At 49.1% G+C, this 19,509-nt stretch overlaps 3 protein-coding genes across 5 annotated transcripts in view; 2 read left to right on the top strand and 1 right to left on the bottom strand.

Moving 5' to 3' along the window:
* kif1aa (kinesin family member 1Aa) overlaps positions 1-6,971 on the bottom strand; it is a 45,081-nt gene extending 38,110 nt beyond the window's left edge. Inside the window, exons 1-3 of the mRNA XM_047037042.1 lie at positions 6,912-6,971; positions 6,187-6,463; positions 3,836-3,996 (exon numbers count right to left, since the gene is read on the bottom strand). Coding sequence (XP_046892998.1) covers positions 3,836-3,941 — 106 coding nt within the window. The 5' untranslated portion in view covers positions 3,942-3,996; positions 6,187-6,463; positions 6,912-6,971. The remainder of the gene's footprint in view (positions 1-3,835; positions 3,997-6,186; positions 6,464-6,911) is intronic.
* Positions 6,972-8,671: 1,700 nt separating this feature from the next.
* On the top strand, positions 8,672-13,698 carry zgc:103559 (Allantoinase, mitochondrial). The gene is made up of 10 exons (XM_047037043.1): positions 8,672-9,336; positions 9,757-9,908; positions 10,181-10,295; positions 10,514-10,660; positions 10,843-11,009; positions 11,200-11,386; positions 11,697-11,835; positions 12,859-13,031; positions 13,222-13,254; positions 13,455-13,698. The coding sequence occupies exons 1-10, from the start codon at positions 9,190-9,192 to the stop codon at positions 13,614-13,616; spliced, it is 1,422 nt and encodes a 473-aa protein (XP_046892999.1). The 5' UTR covers positions 8,672-9,189; the 3' UTR covers positions 13,617-13,698.
* Positions 13,699-13,986: 288 nt separating this feature from the next.
* agxta (alanine--glyoxylate and serine--pyruvate aminotransferase a) lies at positions 13,987-19,093 on the top strand. Of its 3 annotated transcripts, none has more exons than XM_047037045.1 (12): positions 13,987-14,045; positions 14,562-14,729; positions 15,044-15,236; positions 15,369-15,433; positions 15,660-15,760; positions 15,865-15,935; positions 16,089-16,173; positions 16,276-16,374; positions 17,216-17,285; positions 18,165-18,260; positions 18,445-18,573; positions 18,887-19,090. In XM_047037045.1, exons 2-12 carry the CDS (start codon positions 14,571-14,573, stop codon positions 18,992-18,994), a joined length of 1,176 nt encoding a protein of 391 aa, XP_046893001.1. In that variant the 5' UTR covers positions 13,987-14,045; positions 14,562-14,570; the 3' UTR covers positions 18,995-19,090. The 3 variants fall into 3 exon arrangements, 2 of the variants coding, with proteins under 2 accessions (XP_046893001.1, XP_046893000.1); XM_047037044.1 differs by having other exon boundaries at positions 13,997-14,093; XR_006957259.1 differs by lacking the exon at positions 13,987-14,045 and having other exon boundaries at positions 14,506-14,729; positions 18,165-18,257; positions 18,443-18,573; positions 18,887-19,093.
* Positions 19,094-19,509: the final 416 nt, after the last annotated feature.

Here is a 19,509-nt window from a genome sequence, read left to right as displayed (position 1 = left end):
GATGAGGAGAAGAGGAGAGGAGAAGAGGAGAGGAGATGAGGAGAAGAAGGGAGGAGATGAGGAGAAGAGGAGAAGCGAGGAGAACCATACTTATTGTTCCAGTGTTCCAGCAGAGCAGGTTTTTAATCACATTTGGCTCAATCAATGATACGCACAAGTCGTGTGTGTGTGTTGACAAAAGGTCACTATGTCCCTGTGTTCCAGGGGCTGTCTGGGTAATTGTGAGCTGTTGAGTTTCTAGATGGCGCCAGGTCTGTGTATGACAGGGCCAACTTCATTAGACAGCTTCTAATAAAACCTAATTTTAGTTCTGACAGCAGGTGCTGTTTGCTCCTTCCTGGCTGTGTGTGTGTGTGTGTGTACACCACGTCACACTGTCGCACCTTCTCTCACACACACACTCACACATTCTCACACACACAGACACACACCAATCTCTTTCAGTCTGTCTCATGCCACGTCATGGACACCCATCTCTCATCTCTCAAAGCCAGCGTCGGTGACCAGTGATGCAGCGGAGTCAGACTGTCTCTGGAGGGCATGGCTCCGCCCCTTCCCCCTGCCCTGTCTGCAGGCTCAGTACCAGCTGAACCGTGACCACTCCTTCAGCACCTGCATGACTCACTGACCAATCACACAAAGAGGAGCACCCCTTTCCTGACAGCTAATTACAGCAGCAGGCCATGAAGCTGTCAGACCTAAAGGAGATGCATGGAGATGTATGCAGCCTATCACCCCTGCTCACTGAGAGGATAATCAGCAGACAAAACATCTCTTTTCCCCCGTCTCTCCTCCAGGTTCTCCCCCCACAGCCCCACAGCCCCACAGCTCCACAGCCCCTCAGCCCCTCAGCCCCACAGCCCCACAGCCCCTCAGCCCCACAGCCCCTCAGCCCCACAGCCCCTCAGCCCCTCAGCCCCTCAGCCCCTCAGCCCCTCAGCCCCACAGCCCCACAGCCCCACAGCCCCTCAGCCCCACAGCCCTCAGCCCCTCAGCCCTCAGCCCCACAGCCCTGCTGCCCTCCAGCCAGGCCTGTCACTCTCCACTCCATTCTCCTGCTGTGGGAACCAGGCTGCTGACAGGCTGGATGGCTGAATGAAGAGGGGCTCGGGGAGGGGGGCGCGGGGAGGGGGCAGGGGGGCGCGGGGAGGGGGGAGGCACACAAAAGCACCCCACACCCACCATCTCACCCCCCTCCTTACTTCCTCTCTGTCACAGACACCCACAAACAAGGCTCCATTTAAACCCCTCTGGGCCCCAGGCCCATTCAGACACTGCTACCTCGGGGTATTCATGACATCACCCCCCTCCCCCCCCCCCCCAGAGCCCCACCTTCCCGGGCCAGAGCAGTGACTACGAGGATCTTTTCTGCAGGGCTGCAGGGCTGCAGGGCTGCAGGGCTGCAGCCTCAGAGAGACAGTCTCTGTGTGAACAGCCCAGACTGCCGGGCATCTCTCTGCTGTCTGGTCCTAGACGACTTCATCTGCCAGCCTGCTGCAGCCCAGATGATTCACTGCTTTAGAAGGAAACTCAATCTAGCTTGCTGAAACTGGCTGACAGTATTTTCCCTGGCACACGTGGGATGATAAAGGAGCTGGTTGGGTCTGTGTGGGCCCAGTGCTGTCAGGTGCTGCTTAGAAGGCCCTGGGCCACAAACCTAATGTTCTCCCAGGTAATGTTGTGTTTGAAATGTATTATCTCACAGCCCTCGGAACTAAACTCACCTCAGCTGAACTCACCATCTGTGCTGCAACACAACTACCAATCTGACACTGCCTCCGCATGGCACTGCCTCAACACTGCCTCCGCATGGCACTGCCTCCGCATGGCACTGCCTCAACACTGCCTCTGCATGGCACTGCCTCAACACTGCCTCCACATGGCACTGCCTCAACACTGCCTCCGCATGGCACTGCCTCAACACTGCCTCAACACTGCTTCCGCATGGCACTGCCTCAACACTGCCTCCGCATGGCACTGTCTCAACACTGCCTCAAATAGCTCTACATCAACATTACAGCTGCTGTGCTCTGATGCTGAAGGTGAGATATGTCCCAGTGCTCAGCTGTTTCAAGTGTTTCAGGTCCTACAGAGCTTTGGGACCTGAGCAGAGTCGGAATATTAAACACCCTCCAAGGCTGCAGGGAAGATAAACAGCATTAAACATCATTATCTTATCATGATGTTGCTAGTGAGGTACTGTGCTCTGTTGCTCTGTGAAGTCCAACTTTCCAACTCAGCATGACTCTCTGCTCTGTCTTCATGCAGATGCACAAACTAAGATATGCTCCCAGATCACTTCAGTCAGGAAGCCTTTCAAGGGCGTTCTGAAGGTGGAGTGCTGCAGACACACAGCCTGCAGACAGCCAGCACACAGCCAGCAAACAGCCAGCAGACAGCTAGCACACAGCCAGCAGACAGCCTGCACACAGCCAGCAGACAGCCTGCAGACAGCCTGCAGACAGCCAGCAGACAGCCTGCAGACAGCCAGCAGACAGCCAGCAAACAGCCTGCAGACAGCCAGCAGACAGCATGCAGACAGCCAGCACACAGCTACCAGACAGTGTGTGTGTGTGCGTGCGTGCGTGCGTGTGTGTGTGTGTGTGTGTGTGTGTGTGTGTGTGTGTGTGTGTGTGTGTGTGTGTGTGTGTGTGTGTGTGTGGACTAATACAGCTACAGCATATAAAACTAAATCTAGATGTCAAAAAGTTTTTTTCTAAAAAGGCAACTCTTTTTGTCTCCAGTCAACCATGAGCTCAGAGGGGAGAGAGAGAAGGCTAAATTAGGCCAAACTGTAAATATTTTAGGAAGCCTCATTCATTATTGACCAATGGCTTTACCTTGCAAAGCAGGCTACATATCCTATCTGCCTCCAGTCTCCTCATGACACAGACTGACATTCCAAGGAGCAAGGGCACCCACACAACAGAGACAAACACAGCATGTTGTTCACACACACTTACTGTACATACAGAAACACACACTTACTAAGCAGTGTAGGTTAATTGTATCTTGTACATATGTATTTTTATATTGTAAATTACAGCAACTTATTTTACATTTTATTTAATTCTAATTACACATAGTACTATTAGTTTATGTACCCTTAGTATAGATAGTCCACATATTTAAATTTTAGGTTCCTATATGTTTATTGTATGCTCCTTCTTGCCAAAGCGAATTCCTTGTCTGTGCAAACTTTCATGGTGAATAAATCCCATTCTGATTCTGATTCTGGTTAACGCATCCATGATATGAAGTGCGGAGACTTTCAAACCTTTCAAATCAATTTGGAGGAAGTATAGATAGACCAATACTGTCCATCCAGGATGATTCAACACAACACAAAAACTCCTAAACCTTTGAGTGTTTTGAATCATCCTGGATGGACAGTATTGGTCTATCTGTACTTCCTCCAAATTGATTTGAACACACTTGACGCCCTAACCCTAACCCTAACCCTTTGGAGTTTCCCAAAAATCCAGAAAAAGTGACTGAATGACCCCAATGGGTTTCAGGTCAGATGTGCTCCAGTTCCGGTCCAGTCCACTGGCTGCATGCAGAGCCATACACTAACAACAGGACAAAATGGCTGCCAAGTCACTCTGCTGACACCAGCTGCTCTGAGAAGCATATTAAAACACAGGCAGACTCACATCAGATGAACACCGTAGCAACCTCTGTGTGGAGGTGGGATAGACAGTGGTGTTGTCTAGTGTGAAGTAGTGGTTACCCTGTGACTCTAACAGGCCTACCCTTCCCCGACCCCCCCCCCCCCTCCAAGCAGGCTGGTCACAGTAGTGTGAAGTAGCGGTTACCCTGTCACAGTACTTACTGGTTGTGTTCCCAGACATCTGGATGATGCACCTGCTGTCCTTGGCCATCTCTCTGGAGTTGAAGGGTCGAACCCTCACCGCCACCTTGACCGACGCCCCCGCCATCCTGAGGCTTTCCTCGCTCCCCTCTGCCCCTCTCACACCTGGGCCACGCCCTCACCTGCAGAACACACGCAACACTCAGTTGACCATCCCAACCCATCAACACACAGCAACAGCTCTTCTCAGGACTGACAGGAACATTGGTTTTAAAACCACATGGCTCCCTCAGTCTGTTAGTACAGTAACAGTCGTTAATTCATCAAGTCATCTATTCATCAAGTCATTTATTCATCAAGTCATCTATTCATCAAGTCATTGCTCTGAAGACATGTGTGATTCTGTACCCCCAGGACACAATTGTTATATTTGCATTTCTGTTTTTCAACGATATTTCAAGTTGACCTTGAGTGCTGACTCCCAGGTCATCTTGGTGTAACTCTGCTTCTCTGTTTTGATAAGCCAACTGAAGTATTGATTCAGGAAGTCATTACCAAGGAGAAAGCATCGTAAATGACATTACTTTAGTGAAGGAACCGATGGGTCTCAAAGGAGGCCTACTTATTCCCATAGCAACCGAATCCATGGACACTAATCATATCCTCTCCTATCTATAAATCGGTTTGAAAGAAACAGCCCAGAACTGTGCTGATATCAAGTCAAACAACAAACTCCCAGATCATCACCCAACCACAATAATAAGCTATGTATTTCAGTATAATAGAGTTTGTCGGAGTGAGTTTGGTGTGTCTAGTTCCAGTGAACGCCTACAGTAGACGATCCTGTGTGTGTGGGCTGAATGGAGCCTGCATGGTCAGCCAGCGCAGGCTGCAGGAGGGCAGGGCAGCCTGGCAGGAACAAAAGAAGTGCGGCCGCAGCTAAACGTTGGCCGCTTCCTGGGATTACTCTAGTCCAGTAACGCAGAGCCCTGCCCGGGGTCGACGCGGCCCGGCGGTGACACGGCCCGGCACCTCAGCAGGACAGGCTGCTGTACAGGCCTACAGCTCTCTGTCACATTCATGCTGTTTGTCGGAGGAGCATAAATGCGTCATTAAATCATAATTGTAATGGGGGTGGCCTGGTAGGACGATCCAATGACTCATCAATGTCAGAACTAGTCAAATCACAGTCATTTCTCTCTATGCAGGTACATTATCTGTACAGAAGCCAGGATCAAATATAGCCTACAAAAGGGCAAATATTGAGTAGATGGAGATCAGGTTTGTTTTATTATTATGCTAGTTCTTCTGCAATATACTGACCTAATGACAGGTATGACCAAACACCAGAATTCTTTTGTTGTATCACGTTGAAAGGACTTTTATGAAGCCCGCAGTAATATGTCTCAGTTACTCACGTCGAAATTATTAAATTAATTGCGGTCATGTGACTTTTAACTTGTGTGAAAACATTGAGCCATGTCAAAATTGGATTTAGGTTGGAGGAATTTATAGAAAACAGGAATCCATTTGTCGGACTGTAGAGCCTGAATGAACCTCATTATTGAGATATGAGTGGTCGCTGCTTTACATGTAAATTCTGCGTTGCTCCTCGTCAGGTCAAGCACTACGTCAGGTGAGAGGGTCTCGGTTTGCCGTCAATAAAAACATGCCTCTATCGTTCGGTTGTTTCGTCATCAACCGAATTGTTCCTTATTTCTCTGGCATTTGAGAAGTCTCATTCGTGTATGTTGGCGGGGATTTTTCTAAACACCGTTAATAAGACAACGTCAGGTAGGCCTAGGCGTTCTTCCTATCCAAGATATGAAATGTGCCGTTTTAGTACTTGTTTCCTGAGTAAAAGTAGGTCCATCATTTAGATGCCTGGACATTATTCCCAATTGGCTTTGATGTTTCGATTTATTTAGAAAATATTTTCCAATTGACATCTGTTCTTGCTATGTTGGGAAACATATAGACGAGCTGTAATCTTAAGGTTATCGCTTGCTGTCAGATGTCTAGTCCACTTTACCTGCCTTTAACTACCCACTGATGACAGAGCAAATTTCTTTCTACCTTTCTACTAACACTTGCAAACAACCCAAAAGGTCAATCAATTTGATAGCATCTCTTTGAGAATTTAGCTGTCACAGAAATTTTAAACCTCCTGTTTTCAACCCCTCAGACAGGCTGTGAAATGTTGACATCTTCTCAGTAGCCGCACCCTCATAGCAATTCCCTCCCAGGAGACCCAACACCGAACAAACAAACGCTGTCTCATTAAAACTGCATTATCACCAGGACAATGGAGAACGAAAACAGACGAGCTCTTACTACTGTTATATATCTGGTGATGATAAAGCCCTTTGTACCTGTTTAGAGCCCGCTAGATCCCCTGTCTGCTCCCGGTCCTCCGAGTCTTGTCTCCGCTTCAGTCGCTGCCGCGCTCCCCTCCTCCAAGCTGGAAGACCCGGGAAACGGTTCCGACCGGAATCTTAGTAGACCGATGCCCTTCTCAGCCCTGCCCCGAGCAGATCTAGATTTCAAACTGAACTCCCTGCGCATTCCACCAGCCGGAAAGCCAAAATGGCTCTGTTGTCTCTGCCTGTGGTGAGGATGCTGAGCCGGAATGAGCCAGTGACATCACCACTTAGGGAGGTAGCAGCATCGATGCAGCAGCCGACAGACACAGAGAGAGAGAGAGAGAGAGAGAGAGAGAGAGAGAGAGAGAGAGAGAGAAAGAGAGAGAGAGAGAGAGAGAGAGACAGAGAGAGAGAGAGAGAGAGAGAGAGAGAGCGAGAGAAGGAAGGGGAGGGGAGGGGAGGGGGAGGGGACGAGTTTGCCAGCCAGGCAGTGACAGAGAGCGAGAGGGAGAGCAAGAGATTATTGTCCTCAGGGGAATAAAGCTCACACACAAAACAGCTCTCAGACCAGCGTTCTCTGAAGGAACTGGGCTCGTCTGCCCATAGAGCAGCACGTGAAAAGAAGGAAAAATACATAGAACTAATACGCTTTGAGATCAGCTAGATGTTAGGTACCAAAATCAACAATACATCTACTTGTTAATTCAGCTTTAGTAGGTCACGTCTGGACTTACCTCTGTAAGGCCCAGAGACACAAAGCTGCTCTCAGCACCATGGAAACCGTGAGAGTCCACCGGGCTTTGTAGGCTCATTCAGGAAGTGGACCTGAGTTCTGACAGGGAAGCAGGAAGTAGACCTGAGTTCTGACTGGGAAGCAGGAAGTAGACCTGAGTTCTGACAGGGAAGCAGGAAGTACACCTGAGTTCTGACTGGGAAGCAGGAAGTGGACCTGAGTTCTGACAGGGAAGCAGGAAGTAGACCTGAGTTCTGACTGGGAAGCAGGAAGTAGACCTGAGTTCTGACTGGGAAGGAGTATAAGGAAGTGTGAGGAAACACACACCAGGATGAAGTCTGGGATATCATGTGATCATATTCGTGGGGTTTTGATAGAGACAGTCCCTATTTACTCCACGTCCCACAGTTGGAGGGGGGGGAGGGTGGTGTTCAAGAGGATTATGTTTAATACAAAATATTGTGATCAAGAAAATCCCTTTCTCCTCTCAGGCTTGTGCAAGTCATCCCCTGTGACACGCTCAGTGCAGAGTGACATCACTCTCAGCACTTCCTCATTGAGCCAGCTGGTCTTACCCAGACACAACGCCACAGGGCCTTCATCAAAATGACATCCTTTTATAAGAAAACAGACATTTAATTAGATGTCATTTTTTTTTAATTCAATATGCACACTGTAAGTTAATTAGTGGCCTATGAGATCACAGTATCACCATATTCCTGTTGAGGCCTGGGTAAATACTGTAGCTTGTCAAGGACAGACCAGAACATCTCTCATACTCACTTTACTGTAGCAAACACTGGAATGATATTGTGTTATTTGTGTAGATGGGACTTGGCCTATGTACAGTCTATTGTGAATGAGCTTTGCTCACAATAGAGGCTGGAGGGTTGAGGCCTGTGTGTGTGACTGCTCTAGAAGCTTCCATGACCAGGCTGGAGAGGGCTACTCAGGTTACACCCCTCCTGAAACACAATGCAAAACACTGACCTTCTCTGCATAGCCTCACTGCGGCCAGGGAAACTGCTGGTACTCTCTCTCTCTCTTTCTCTCTCTCTCTCTCTCTCCCCCTCTCTCTCCTTCTCTCCCTCTCTCTCTCTCTCTCTCTCCCCCCCTCTCTCTCTCCCTCCCTCCCTCCCTTCCTCACTCCCTCTCTCTCCCTCTCTCTCTCTCTCTCCCTCTCTCTACCCCTTCTCTATCTCTATCTTTCTAGTCTCTCTCTCCCTCTATTACTATTCCTATTGCCCTCTTCTCTCTCTCTGACTCACACCTTTTCCTCCCTGTGTCTGATGCAAGAGCTTTCTTTAATTCAGCAGGGTGTCTCTATGAAGCAAGGGAACTGTCCATGGAGACTATGTATGTAAACTGAGCTTACAGCCAGTAAACGACAAGCTCTATCATGTCCCATCACGACATCACAAACCATGTGAAAGAATTATTTATGTGTTTACCATTCTAATAGTCCATGTGTCTGGGAATAGGTCACTGGTGTCTAGCAAACATATCAACTGTTCTAGAGGGCTCTCTCTGGCATGTGTGATAGAATGTCAGATGTTCTGTTGTAGTGGAGGATGAAAGGAAGACAGACGGGAGGAGAGGAAGACAGGAAGAGAAGCTGTCAAGTTAGGTCTGAGCAGTCCTCTCCTCCTCTCCTCCTCTCCTCCCTCCCACTCCTCCCTCCTCTCCTCCCTCCTCTCCTCCTCTCCTCTCCTCCTCTCCTCCCTCCTTCTCCTTCCTCCTCTCCTCACACATTATTTCCCTCCTATCCCATCCTTTCCTCCTCTCCTCTATCCTCTCCTATCCCCTCCTCCTGTGTTTCTGAGTTTATGGCACAGAGAGCTGAATTATTGATGGGTTCAGTGAGTTGTTGCTGCAAGTCTTGACGTCTTTTCTTAAAGAGATGCAGGCTGAGTCCTCTCCACACCTGGGCTTCAGGAAACAGAAGCAGTTCAACACATGATTTACATTGGCTTACATTGACATACTCCTGATGGACACATGATGCACCATAACAAGGTAATCAGGAAGTTTAACTGCTGATTTACCTATCAGGACTAAGAATAAAGATTCAACTTCTCCCTGCTAGCATGCAGTGATCGGGTGTAAAGACCAAGAGTCAACAGACATGTTTTTAAAGGAGCCATAATGTTACGCAAGACCAGTCAGAGGGGTGGAGCTTCAACCATAGAGCACTGACACACCGAACAGCTGAGCCTCTCTGAGCACCAAGGGAACAGGAGCAGGTCTGTTCAGCTGTCCTCCAGCCCCCAGACAGGAGCATGCAGCCCGGAGACACAGTGAGAGCCGTGAGGAGCAGCAGGGTGCTGGTGGGTGACCATATCCTTCCTGCTGTTGTGGTTCTGAAGGAGGGGAAGATCCATGCCATTCTTCCAAACCCCAGCCCCGCCCTGGACCCTGCCTGCCAGGTAAGCTCTCTGTCTCCTGGGCTGCACATGCCCCCTGCTGGAGGGAGAGAGGACTCGCCTGCCCTTCAAAACAAACTGTTTTATTTGGCTTGTCATGTACAGTTTGATGCTAAATTGGAGCTGAAATTACTGGTGTCACAGATCCTTATAGGTGCCGGGGTTTAGAAACTCATGTATTTTATCTATTCTTCAGAAGTAGACCTTTTCAAAAGGTGTCTATAGTTATTAACAGGCTACAAGTCCCTGAAGGTGTTCAGTCCAGTTCCTGGAGAGCTCTAATTTAGCTCAGCAGATTCTAACAATTAGCTGGTTGACAAGCTGAATAATTACTTTTACAACTGGGGTCAGAGGGGAAACCTACAGGAGGGTATCTCTCCAGGAGCAGGGCTGGAGAGCTGTTGTGATGTCCTGGTTCTGCAGGTGGTGGACGTGGGGGACAGCCTGGTCATGCCGGGCATCGTGGACGCCCATGTGCATGTGAACGAGCCAGGCCGCGCCTCCTGGGAGGGCTTTTGGACGGCCACACGGGCCGCTGCCGCTGGAGGGGTCACCACCATCGTGGACATGCCCCTGTGAGTCTGGGTCACCCCCCCACTGGGGTCAGGGGTCAGGGTAAACATGATGTCCTGTTTTTTGAAGATTACCTTGATGTGCAAATATGATATTTTCAAAGAAGACGCAGAGGTTGCTATGTTAGAAACAATGTTAGTCATGTTGCTGATTGTGGATGTGCTTTATGCATGACAACTAATTTTTAACAAAAACAAAAGAAAGTTGAATAATTATTATACATGCGATGGGCCGTATCAATTCCCAGGTTCTTAGCCTAACCCTGTCCCCATAGCAACAGCATCCCTCCCACCACCACCCTTGACAACCTCCGTGAGAAGATGCGGGTGGCAGAAGGACAGTGTTTTGTGGACACAGCCTTCTGGGGAGGCGTTGTCCCTGGCAACCAGGTAACCTGCTGTGTCCTACTGGAGCAGCTAATGTAAACACATCTTCAGTAGCTGTACTACAAAAGCTTTCCTCAACTTCTTCTGTTGGGTTTAACTATGAAAGCATAATGAAAACTTCATAGTTAATATCATGAATGTATGGCTGGATACATGTATGGATGTACTGTATATACTTACACATGTTTGTCCATCTGTGCGTACGTACGTGTGCGCCTCAGAGGGATCTGCGGCCCCTGATCCAGGCGGGCGTAGCGGGCTTCAAGTGCTTCCTGATCCCCAGCGGGGTGGAGGAGTTCCCCCACGTGGAGGAGGCAGACCTGCACAGGGCCATGGAGCAGCTGCAGGGCACCGGCAGTGTGCTCCTGGTAGCCCCCTCTCACCACACCCAGTCTATTCACCACAACAGACAAGTCTGCAGACGTACAATACACTGTCATCACGACAGACAACATCACATGAAACAAGTCGAAAAGAGCGCAGTAAGATCTGCAGTGTGGGTTCTCAGTGTGTAAGCGACATTATGACATGTTCTGCTGCCCCGCCACAGTACCATGCTGAGACAGCTGTCCAGCCGGCAGAGCAGGGGGAGGAGGAGGCGGGAGGGGCAGAGGAGGGTCCTGACCCCCGGGAGTACACCACCTTCCTGAGCTCCAGACCAGATGTGATGGAGCTGGAAGCCATCCGCACCGTCACTGAGCTCTGCCTGCAGTACCAGTAAGATCCTCCTGACTGCATCTACACTCTAGAATATTCTAGACTTCTGCTGTCATGTGACTGGAAGTTGACCATGTTCACCTCCCATAGCCTCTGGAGGTGGAGACCCCCCCAAACTGCTCCCTCCTCCCCCCATACTGGGTCTCCTCTGGGTCTCAGTGATCTAACCCTCACCCCTGGTCCCCTGCAGGGTGCGTTGCCACATCGTGCACCTGTCCTCGGCCCAGCCCCTGGCTCTGATCCGGGCTGCACGCCAGGCTGGAGCCCCCCTCACTGTGGAGACCACCCACCACTACCTCAGCCTGGCCGCGGAGGACATACCTCCAGGGGCCACCCAGTTCAAGTGCTGCCCCCCCATCCGGGGCCTGGCCAATCAGGTACGTCTGGGAGCGGGGCAGGTGGGGGGGCTTTACAGTGCTCAGGTAACGACAGGACCCCCCCTCTCCTCCCCTCCTCCCTGAGAAGTGATTCAATCCAACATAAAGTCAGCAACTGGGTTTATTTTATTATGATGAACTCTTTACTGCTACTAACCCCTCTGATCTGATGATGGACAGTTTCCATTATCCTGTGTGAGAGTTTTCCAGTCACCCAGATGATCAGCACAGGTCTGACAGCAGACTGGTGTCATGGCTGATAGGGTTGTACTTCTGCTGACCTTTGACCTCTCTGTGCCGTGGCCTACAGGAGCAGCTGTGGTCGGCGCTGAAGGCTGGGGAGATCGACATGGTGGTGTCGGACCACTCACCCTGCACCCCGGACCTGAAGAGGCTGGACAGTGGGGACTTCATACAGGCCTGGGGGGGCATCTCCTCACTGCAGTTTGGTAACCCCCCACTCTCCTGTCTTCCTGCCTGCCTGCCTGCCTGCCTGCCTGCCTGCCTGCCTGCCTGCCTGCCTGCCTGCCTGCCTGCTTGCCTGCCTGCCTGCCTGCCTGCCTGTCTGCCTGTCTGCCTGTCTGCCTGTCTGCCTGTCTGCCTGTCTGCCTGTCTTCAGTCAGTGACCCAGGCATCAATCATTTACTGCTGATGTGTGGCTAAAGGTCAGGTCAAAGTCTCTGCTCTGACGCAAGCGCAAACTGGGCATATTTGATCAAACTGAATTTCCAGAGTCATACAGAACACATACTGTGGAAGATACTGAAAGATAACACATTACTATATATCTTTCAGACTTTGGTCCCTTATCAAAAAATTGGGCTAAGATTTTCACCTGGTTAGATGTTCCTTTAAAACCATAGTTTTGCCTCTTCATGTTACTTCCTAGGACTTCATGAGTGCTCATTTAAATTTGTACTAATTTAGTAGAAGCTTTAATCCAAATCCACATACATCTCTGTCCTCCATCTCTCTTCCATCTCTCTCCTCCATCTCTGTCCTCCATCTCTGTCCTCCATCTCTCTCTTCCATCTCTCTCCTTCATCTCTCTCCTTCATCTCTCTCCTCCATCTCTTTCCTCCATCTCTCTCCTCCATCTCTCTCCTTCATCTCTCTCTTCCATCTCTCTCTTCCATCTCTCTCCTTCATCTCTCTCCTCCATCTCTCTCCTCCATCTCTCTCCTCCATCTCTCTCCTCCATCTCTCTCCTTCATCTCTCTCCTCCATCTCTCTCCTCCATCTCTCTCCTCCATCTCTCTCCTTCATCTCTCTCCTCCATCTCTCTCCTCCATCTCTCTCCTCCATCTCTCTCTTCCATCTCTCTCCTCCATCTGTCTCTTCCATCTCTCTCATTCATCTCTCTCCTCCATCTCTCTTCCATCTCTCTCCTCCATCTCTGTCATCCATCTCTGTCCTCCATCTCTCTCTTCCATCTCTCTCCTCCATCTCTCTCTTTCTGGCCCCTCCCCCAGGTCTGCCTCTGTTCTGGACCGCAGCGAGGGGGCGGGGCTTCACCCTGCTGGACGTGGTGAGGATCCTCTGCCGCAGCACTGCCCAGCTCTGTCGCCTTGACAACAGGAAGGGCAGCCTCATTCCTGGTCACGATGGCGACATGGTGATCTGGGACCCTGAGAAGGAGTTTGAGGTAAGTATCCAGTGGACTTGGCTGCTAAAGGTCACGACAAACACAGACTCTCATTAGAGTGTAGAAGGATTCTCTGTTTGAGGAATTTGTGATTGAGGGGGATGGCGGGTTTGAACAGCACAAAAGTAAAAAAGATAGTTCTGCAGACATAACACTAAGTGTCATTTTAATATGTGTTTAATGCGCGCAGATAAAAGAAGATGGAATTCACCACAAAAATAAGGTAAGCACATACATTTGCATTTTTACACTGGTATTACACTGTTTTTACACTGGTATTACACAGTTTTTACACTGGTATTACACTGTTTTTACACTAGTATTACACTGCAATTTCTACTTTCTCTTTGTCTCCCCCCTCTCTCTTGATGTCTTCCCCCTCTCTTTTTCTCTCTCTCTGCCTGTCCTCCTCTCTTCCTCCAGCTGACCCCCTACCTGGGCCGGAGGCTGCGAGGGCAGGTGTGTGCCTCCATCGTGAGAGGCCAGGTGGTGTACAGCCAGGGGTCCTTCTCCTCCCAGCCCCTGGGGGCCCTGCTCCTCCTCCCCCAGGACAACACCCCTTCCTCCCCCCTGTCCCAGCTCTGAGAGACCTCAAGAAACATGCGCAGCAACTGCCAATGTTATTAAACATTTATATTTTTCAAGAATCCAATAAATGATTTTTGTTGCTTCACACCATTTTTGGACCTCTTTGATTTAACCCTATCCCTGTGTAGCTGTTGCTACACCGTCACTCAGCAACAGTGCTTTCTGTCTCATAGACGTGTGGAGTAAGTTAACTTGTTGAAAATGAGAATAGACTCATGAGAGTTGATGTTTGATGGAAGATTGGTTTACCCAGATACAGTATCTGTTGCAGAGGAGGTGGTTAGAGGAGAGATAATTCAAGTCTGCTGGCAACATTTAACCAGTTAGAACAAAGTGCAAAGTGAATGCTCTCTCTGGGTCATTCAGTAATCCCTGACCAAACAGTCAACCAGCCACTGGAAGAAATCTATTAACCCTGGAGATCAGGTCAGTTTGCGTCATGAAGTTTGGAGGGTCTTGTCAGCCAACTCCTCTGTAAGTTCCTCGCAGAAGGTTAATTAAGTACTAAAGTATAAATCTGAATACATTTAAGAATCAATTTAACAATTTCATGCTCTTTAATGAAGTCGGGTAGAGCGTTACTAGAGATAGGGTGACATTCTGCAGTTACAGTGGTCAATGATTAACATTTGACGGTATACTATAGTAAAATGCAACATAATATATGCCCCATTTGATAGATTTATGCAGTTTAAGAGAGCTTGTAGCATGGTGTTACTTTACTATCACAATTATATATCACATTGGAAGGTTATTCAATGTTGTTGTCATATAAATGTATTTGTGTGCCGTTAGTAACAGAGCCAGCGCCGATGTTGTCTCGTTGGTCAAATGTTGGGGGGTGGGCACCTTAGAGGCGATCCTACTAGTCAGGTGCAGCTCAGAAGCTGTTATGCTCAGCGGTCTTTAGGTTACATATTCGCTTTCACTCCGACCGTCCAGTCTAGAGCCATGTCCTCCCTCACTGTCCCTCCACCCAAATGCTTGGAGAAACCGTTCGTCGCTCCCCACCGCTACATGTTTGGGCCTGGACCTTCCAACGTGCCCCCTCGGATATTAGCAGCCGGGGCGAATCCAATTGTGGGTCACATGCATCCAGAAATGTTAAAAGTAAGTTAAGTCTCTACCCACACTGTTCAACAATCTATATTAACACGGGCCACTCATGATTGATTTACAGTAAAGAGTTGCGACCGTACTTTTCAGCCTTGACAAATTACTTGTATATCATAAACGTAACAAGTAACTGCGTAAGAAGTGTGTTTGCCCAAATATTTGTCTGTTACACTAAACGGTCCTTCAAATTGGAACTTGAATTAGGTTGTATGGAACTGGGCAAACTCGTTGCTGATGGGTGATGGTAAAGTGAGACCCAAATCTTTTTCAATATTCTACAGTGATGCTTTTGTGTTCTTGTTTCGTAGGTGATGAGTGACATTAAGAGTGGGGTCCAGTATGCATTCCAGACCCAGAACAACGTGACTCTAGCCGTCAGCGGCACTGGCCACGCAGCCATGGAATGCGCCATCTTCAATGCCCTGGAGGCGGAAGACAGCGTTGTCGTCGGCGTTAACGGAATATGGGGAGAAAGAGTGGCCGAGATAGCACAGAGAATAGGTACTCCATCTCACAGTAGCTTTCATAGCACACTGACTGTACACACGGTCAGCTATGTCGGAAGACACCATCTCAATTGTCTTTTCTGCCAAATAAATGTAAATTAATTGTATTTGTGCTGAACTTGAACAGGTGGCAGGGTAAATAAGATTGTGACACCACCGGGTGGGTACTTCACAAATGAAGAAATCGAAAAGGTATTAGAACTAACATGCATTGCTATCCAGCCAGCCTCTGACCCTGCATCCTCAGCTGATATCTGATCACTGTTAGTCTCAGCAGATGGGTGGGTGGGTGGCAGGGTGGGTGGGAGGGTGGTAGGGTACAGACAGACAGACAGACAGACAGACAGACAGACAGACAGACAGACAGACAGACAGACAGACAGGAGAGTGTGTTGCTCATGTGTGTGTGGTGTCCTAGGCTCTGTCCACACACAGGCCGGTGCTCTTGTTCCTGACTCACGGAGAGTCCTCCACAGGGGTTGTTCACCCGCTAGACGGCATCGGGGAACTGTGTCACAGGTAACATCCCCCCTCACCTCTCTGCAGCTTACATACACTGATGTTCACAGTAACTGTATTGGCTCTAAAAGGGGACATTTACACATCGGTTCTGTCTCCTGAAGGTATAACTGTCTCTTCCTTGTCGACTGTGTTGCTTCCATGGGAGGAACACCGATTCACATGGACAAACAAGGTAGAAAATCCTCAGACTTCATCTCCCAACTCACTCAAAGTAGCCACAGAAACAATTCACGAAATCTTAAATCATTCAGTGACCTGTAATGTATGGACATTTTCAACTTACATAAGATTGATACTGGAGGTGATATCATCCTTGTGTTTGCAGACATTGACATCCTGTACTCTGGTTCTCAGAAGGTCCTGAATGCACCTCCAGGCTCAGCCCCCATCTCCTTCAGTGACAGAGCGTGGTAAAGAGATGTTCAAAACATGACTTTAGACATGGTGGCAGATGGATCGAGTAAATAGTATACTTCTCTTTCTTTTTCAATTCTAAATTGTTTTCCGTTTAGTCAGAAAATCTTCAACCGGAAAACCAAACCTGTGTCGTTCTACCTGGATCTGAGCTGCCTGTCAAACTACTGGGGCTGTGATGGCAAAGACACGAGAATGTGAGGTTTTTCTGTGACTGGACAGTCATCATCATTAACCAAGACATATGTCTCACTCAGGGCTCCAAGTTAACGTTGTCCCGGGGACGATGAAAAAGATGTCTGGGACAGTTCAGCACAGACTAGATGTCTGGGACAGTTCAGCACAGACTAGATGTCTGGGACAGTTCAGCACAGACTAGATGTCTGGGACAGTTCAGCACAGACTAGATGTCTGGGACAGTTCAGCACAGACTAGATGTCTGGGACAGTTCAGCACTGACTAGATGTCTGGGACAGTTCAGCACAGACTAGATGTCTGGAACAGATCAGCACAGACTAGATGTCTGGGACAGTTCAGCACAGACTAGATGTCTGGGACAGTTCAGCACAGACTAGATGTCTGGGACAGTTCAGCACAGACTAGATGTCTGGGACAGTTCAGCACAGACTAGATGTCTGGGACAGTTCAGCACTGACTAGATGTCTGGGACAGTTCAGCACAGACTAGATGTCTGGAACAGATCAGCACAGACTAGATGTCTGGGACAGTTCAGCACTGACTAGATGTCTGGGACAGTTCAGCACAGACTACATGTTTGGAACAGTTCAGCACAGACTTTTGGACGACTGGGTGACGATAGACCATAACAATGTAACATTTTAGAATATTTGAAACTCTTTTCTAAACTTTTTTTTCAACCTTTCTTCAAAACCTTTTTTCAAAATCTTTAGAAACTTTGTGAAAACCTATTTTTGCACTTTGGGATGGAACTGGGACAGTGAGGAAAAAAGTTAATTGCGAGCCCTTGTCTCACTGTTGTACATATTTAATTGTGTTTCGTTCTGCCCCTGTGTGTAGATATCACCACACATGTCCTGTTTCAGCGTTCTACTCGCTGAGAGAAGGTCTGGCTATCCTTGCTGAAGAGGTGAGTTAGGTTCCTCTGACTCACCTGAACCCTTCTACTCCTCCTCTAACCCTAACCCGCCTCTAACCCCCTACTAACCCTAAAAGATACATTGAACGCTTTAGGAAGTTGTCAGGAAATCGTACAACATTTCAGCTGGTTTACTGAAGCCGGCTGCACCTGCCCTCACACCTGCACCTGCCCTCACACCTGCCCTCAAACCTGCCCTCACACCTGCACCTGCCCTCACACCTGCACCTGCCCTCACACCTGCCCTCAAACCTGCCCTCACACCTGCACCTGCCCTCACACCTGCCCTCAAACCTGCCCTCAAACCTGCCCTCACACCTGCCCCTGCCCTCACAACTGCACCTGCCCTCACACCTGCCCTTACACCTGCACCTGCCCTCACACCTGCCCTCACACCTGACCCTGCCCTCACACCTGCACCTGCCCTCACACCTGCCCTTGCCCTCACACCTGCACCTGCCCTCACACCTGCCCTCAAACCTGCCCTCAAACCTGCCCTCACACCTGCCCTCACACCTGCCCTCACACCTGCACCTGCCCTCACACCTGCCCTCACACCTGACCCTGCCCTCACACCTGCACCTGCCCTCACACCTGCCCTCACACCTGACCCTGCCCTCACACCTGCCCCTGCCCTCATACCTGCACCTGCCCTTACACCTGCCCTCAAACTTGCCCTCAAACCTGCCCTCACACCTGCCCTCACACCTGACCCTGCCCTCACACCTGCACCTTCCCTCACACCTGCACCTGCCCTCACACCTGCCCTCAAACCTGCCCTCAAACCTGCCCTCACACCTGCGCCTGCCCTCACACCTGCACCTGCCCTCACACCTGCACCTGCCCTCACACCTGCACCTGCCCTCGCAGGGCCTGGAGAGATGCTGGCAGAGGCATCAGGAGGTGGCCGAGTATTTCCACCAGGGCCTGGATAACATGGGCCTCAAACTGTTCATCAAAGAAAAGGTGCGTCCGCTCTCCCACAATGCATCTGCTCCAACTGCACTTGAAGTACAGTATCACTTTGAACATGAACAAAACTCTATTTGTACTTTGTTACTTCCCATCTCTGATGATACAACACAGAAGGCAGAACAGTTTTTGTGACAAAAAAATGTGACTGAGAGTTTTCCTTCCATGGCTTGAGCAGAGAGCTAGGTTGCCCACTGTGACCACCATCGTGGCCCCTCCAGGTTACGACTGGAAGGAGATCACCAGCTACATCATGAGGACCCACCAGCTGGAGATCTCTGGCGGCCTGGGGCCCTCGGTCGGCATGGTGAGCGCACGACGGCTGCCCGTCAGCCAGGAACGAAAACATGAAAACATACGTTGTTTAATGAAGTAGGAGGGATGATGTCGTTCACATGGTGTTAGACAGTCTCCTGGCAGTGGGGCACAAAGGGAGGTTGGGAGGGCTGGTGGTTGCAGGGGGGCATGGAGGGTAAGGGTAGGGGGCAGTATAGTTCTATAGAAAGAGGATGTACATCATTATCATGGGATGGTGTGTGGGTTCTGTTTTCAAAGGGGGGCTTGGTGGAAATCTGCCATCTTTCACCTGTTTCAGCCATCTCACCTGTTTCTTTTACCAGGTGTTGCGTGTGGGGCTCATGGGCTGTAACAGCAGCAAGGTCAACGTTGACTTGATACTGGGGGCTTTGAAGGATGCACTGAAACACTGCCATAAGAGCAAGGTCTAACCACACAGCTGGGCCCTGAACTCTTACACTGGCAGGACAGATATGTCTGTCAATGTCTGATGATAAACTGCTTGATGAGTCCAATAAAACATATTTTGCAAGACTGTTTTCAAGTGCTTTTGAAATATAGAAAAAGTGTAATTATGTCTCCCTCTCAAGTACTTTTAAAGTGCATACCGGTATATCAAATTTCTTGGATTTCAGAACAAACTAATTCATCATTTGAACACTAGATAGCGCCCTCAACTTTTAATGATTACGTTTTATTTTTAATTTCATCTGGTGAAATATGCAATCATTTAAACTGGCATATCCTAACAAGACCACTATCAATGTAAGTGATAAAGTTGCCCATCATAAAATATTGGTGAGGTAATTAGCTGACGTTCAAGATCTATAAAAGTTATGATTGAAAATGCCGTTTGCATTTGCTTTGGTGACTTTGCTTTGGATATGAGTGGTATTTCTTTCTTATCCACTTACTTTTCAGTGGCAGTTGCTATAGTTTTAGTTGA

This window comes from Hypomesus transpacificus, chromosome 16 (assembly GCF_021917145.1).
Source record: "Hypomesus transpacificus isolate Combined female chromosome 16, fHypTra1, whole genome shotgun sequence".
In the NCBI taxonomy this organism is placed as follows: domain Eukaryota; kingdom Metazoa; phylum Chordata; class Actinopteri; order Osmeriformes; family Osmeridae; genus Hypomesus; species Hypomesus transpacificus.
Note: the sequence above shows the minus strand (reverse complement) of the source record. Positions and strands in the feature narration are given on the sequence as shown.

What these genes read in the sequence shown, in the direction of transcription:
- zgc:103559 (XM_047037043.1), top strand. Translation starts at nt 9,190, where the DNA reads ATGCAGCCCGGAGACACAGTGAGAGCCGTGAGGAGCAGCAGGGTGCTG. An exon ending in ACCATCGTGGACATGCCCCT is followed by an intron (nt 9,909 to 10,180) that starts GTGAGTCTGGGT and finishes CTGTCCCCATAG; the next exon opens with CAACAGCATCCCTCCCACCA. An exon ending in CATCTCCTCACTGCAGTTTG is followed by an intron (nt 11,836 to 12,858) that starts GTAACCCCCCAC and finishes CCCCTCCCCCAG; the next exon opens with GTCTGCCTCTGTTCTGGACC.
- agxta (XM_047037045.1), top strand. Translation starts at nt 14,571, where the DNA reads ATGTCCTCCCTCACTGTCCCTCCACCCAAATGCTTGGAGAAACCGTTC. An exon ending in CGAGATAGCACAGAGAATAG is followed by an intron (nt 15,237 to 15,368) that starts GTACTCCATCTC and finishes GAACTTGAACAG; the next exon opens with GTGGCAGGGTAAATAAGATT. An exon ending in AACTGTTCATCAAAGAAAAG is followed by an intron (nt 18,261 to 18,444) that starts GTGCGTCCGCTC and finishes TGGCTTGAGCAG; the next exon opens with AGAGCTAGGTTGCCCACTGT.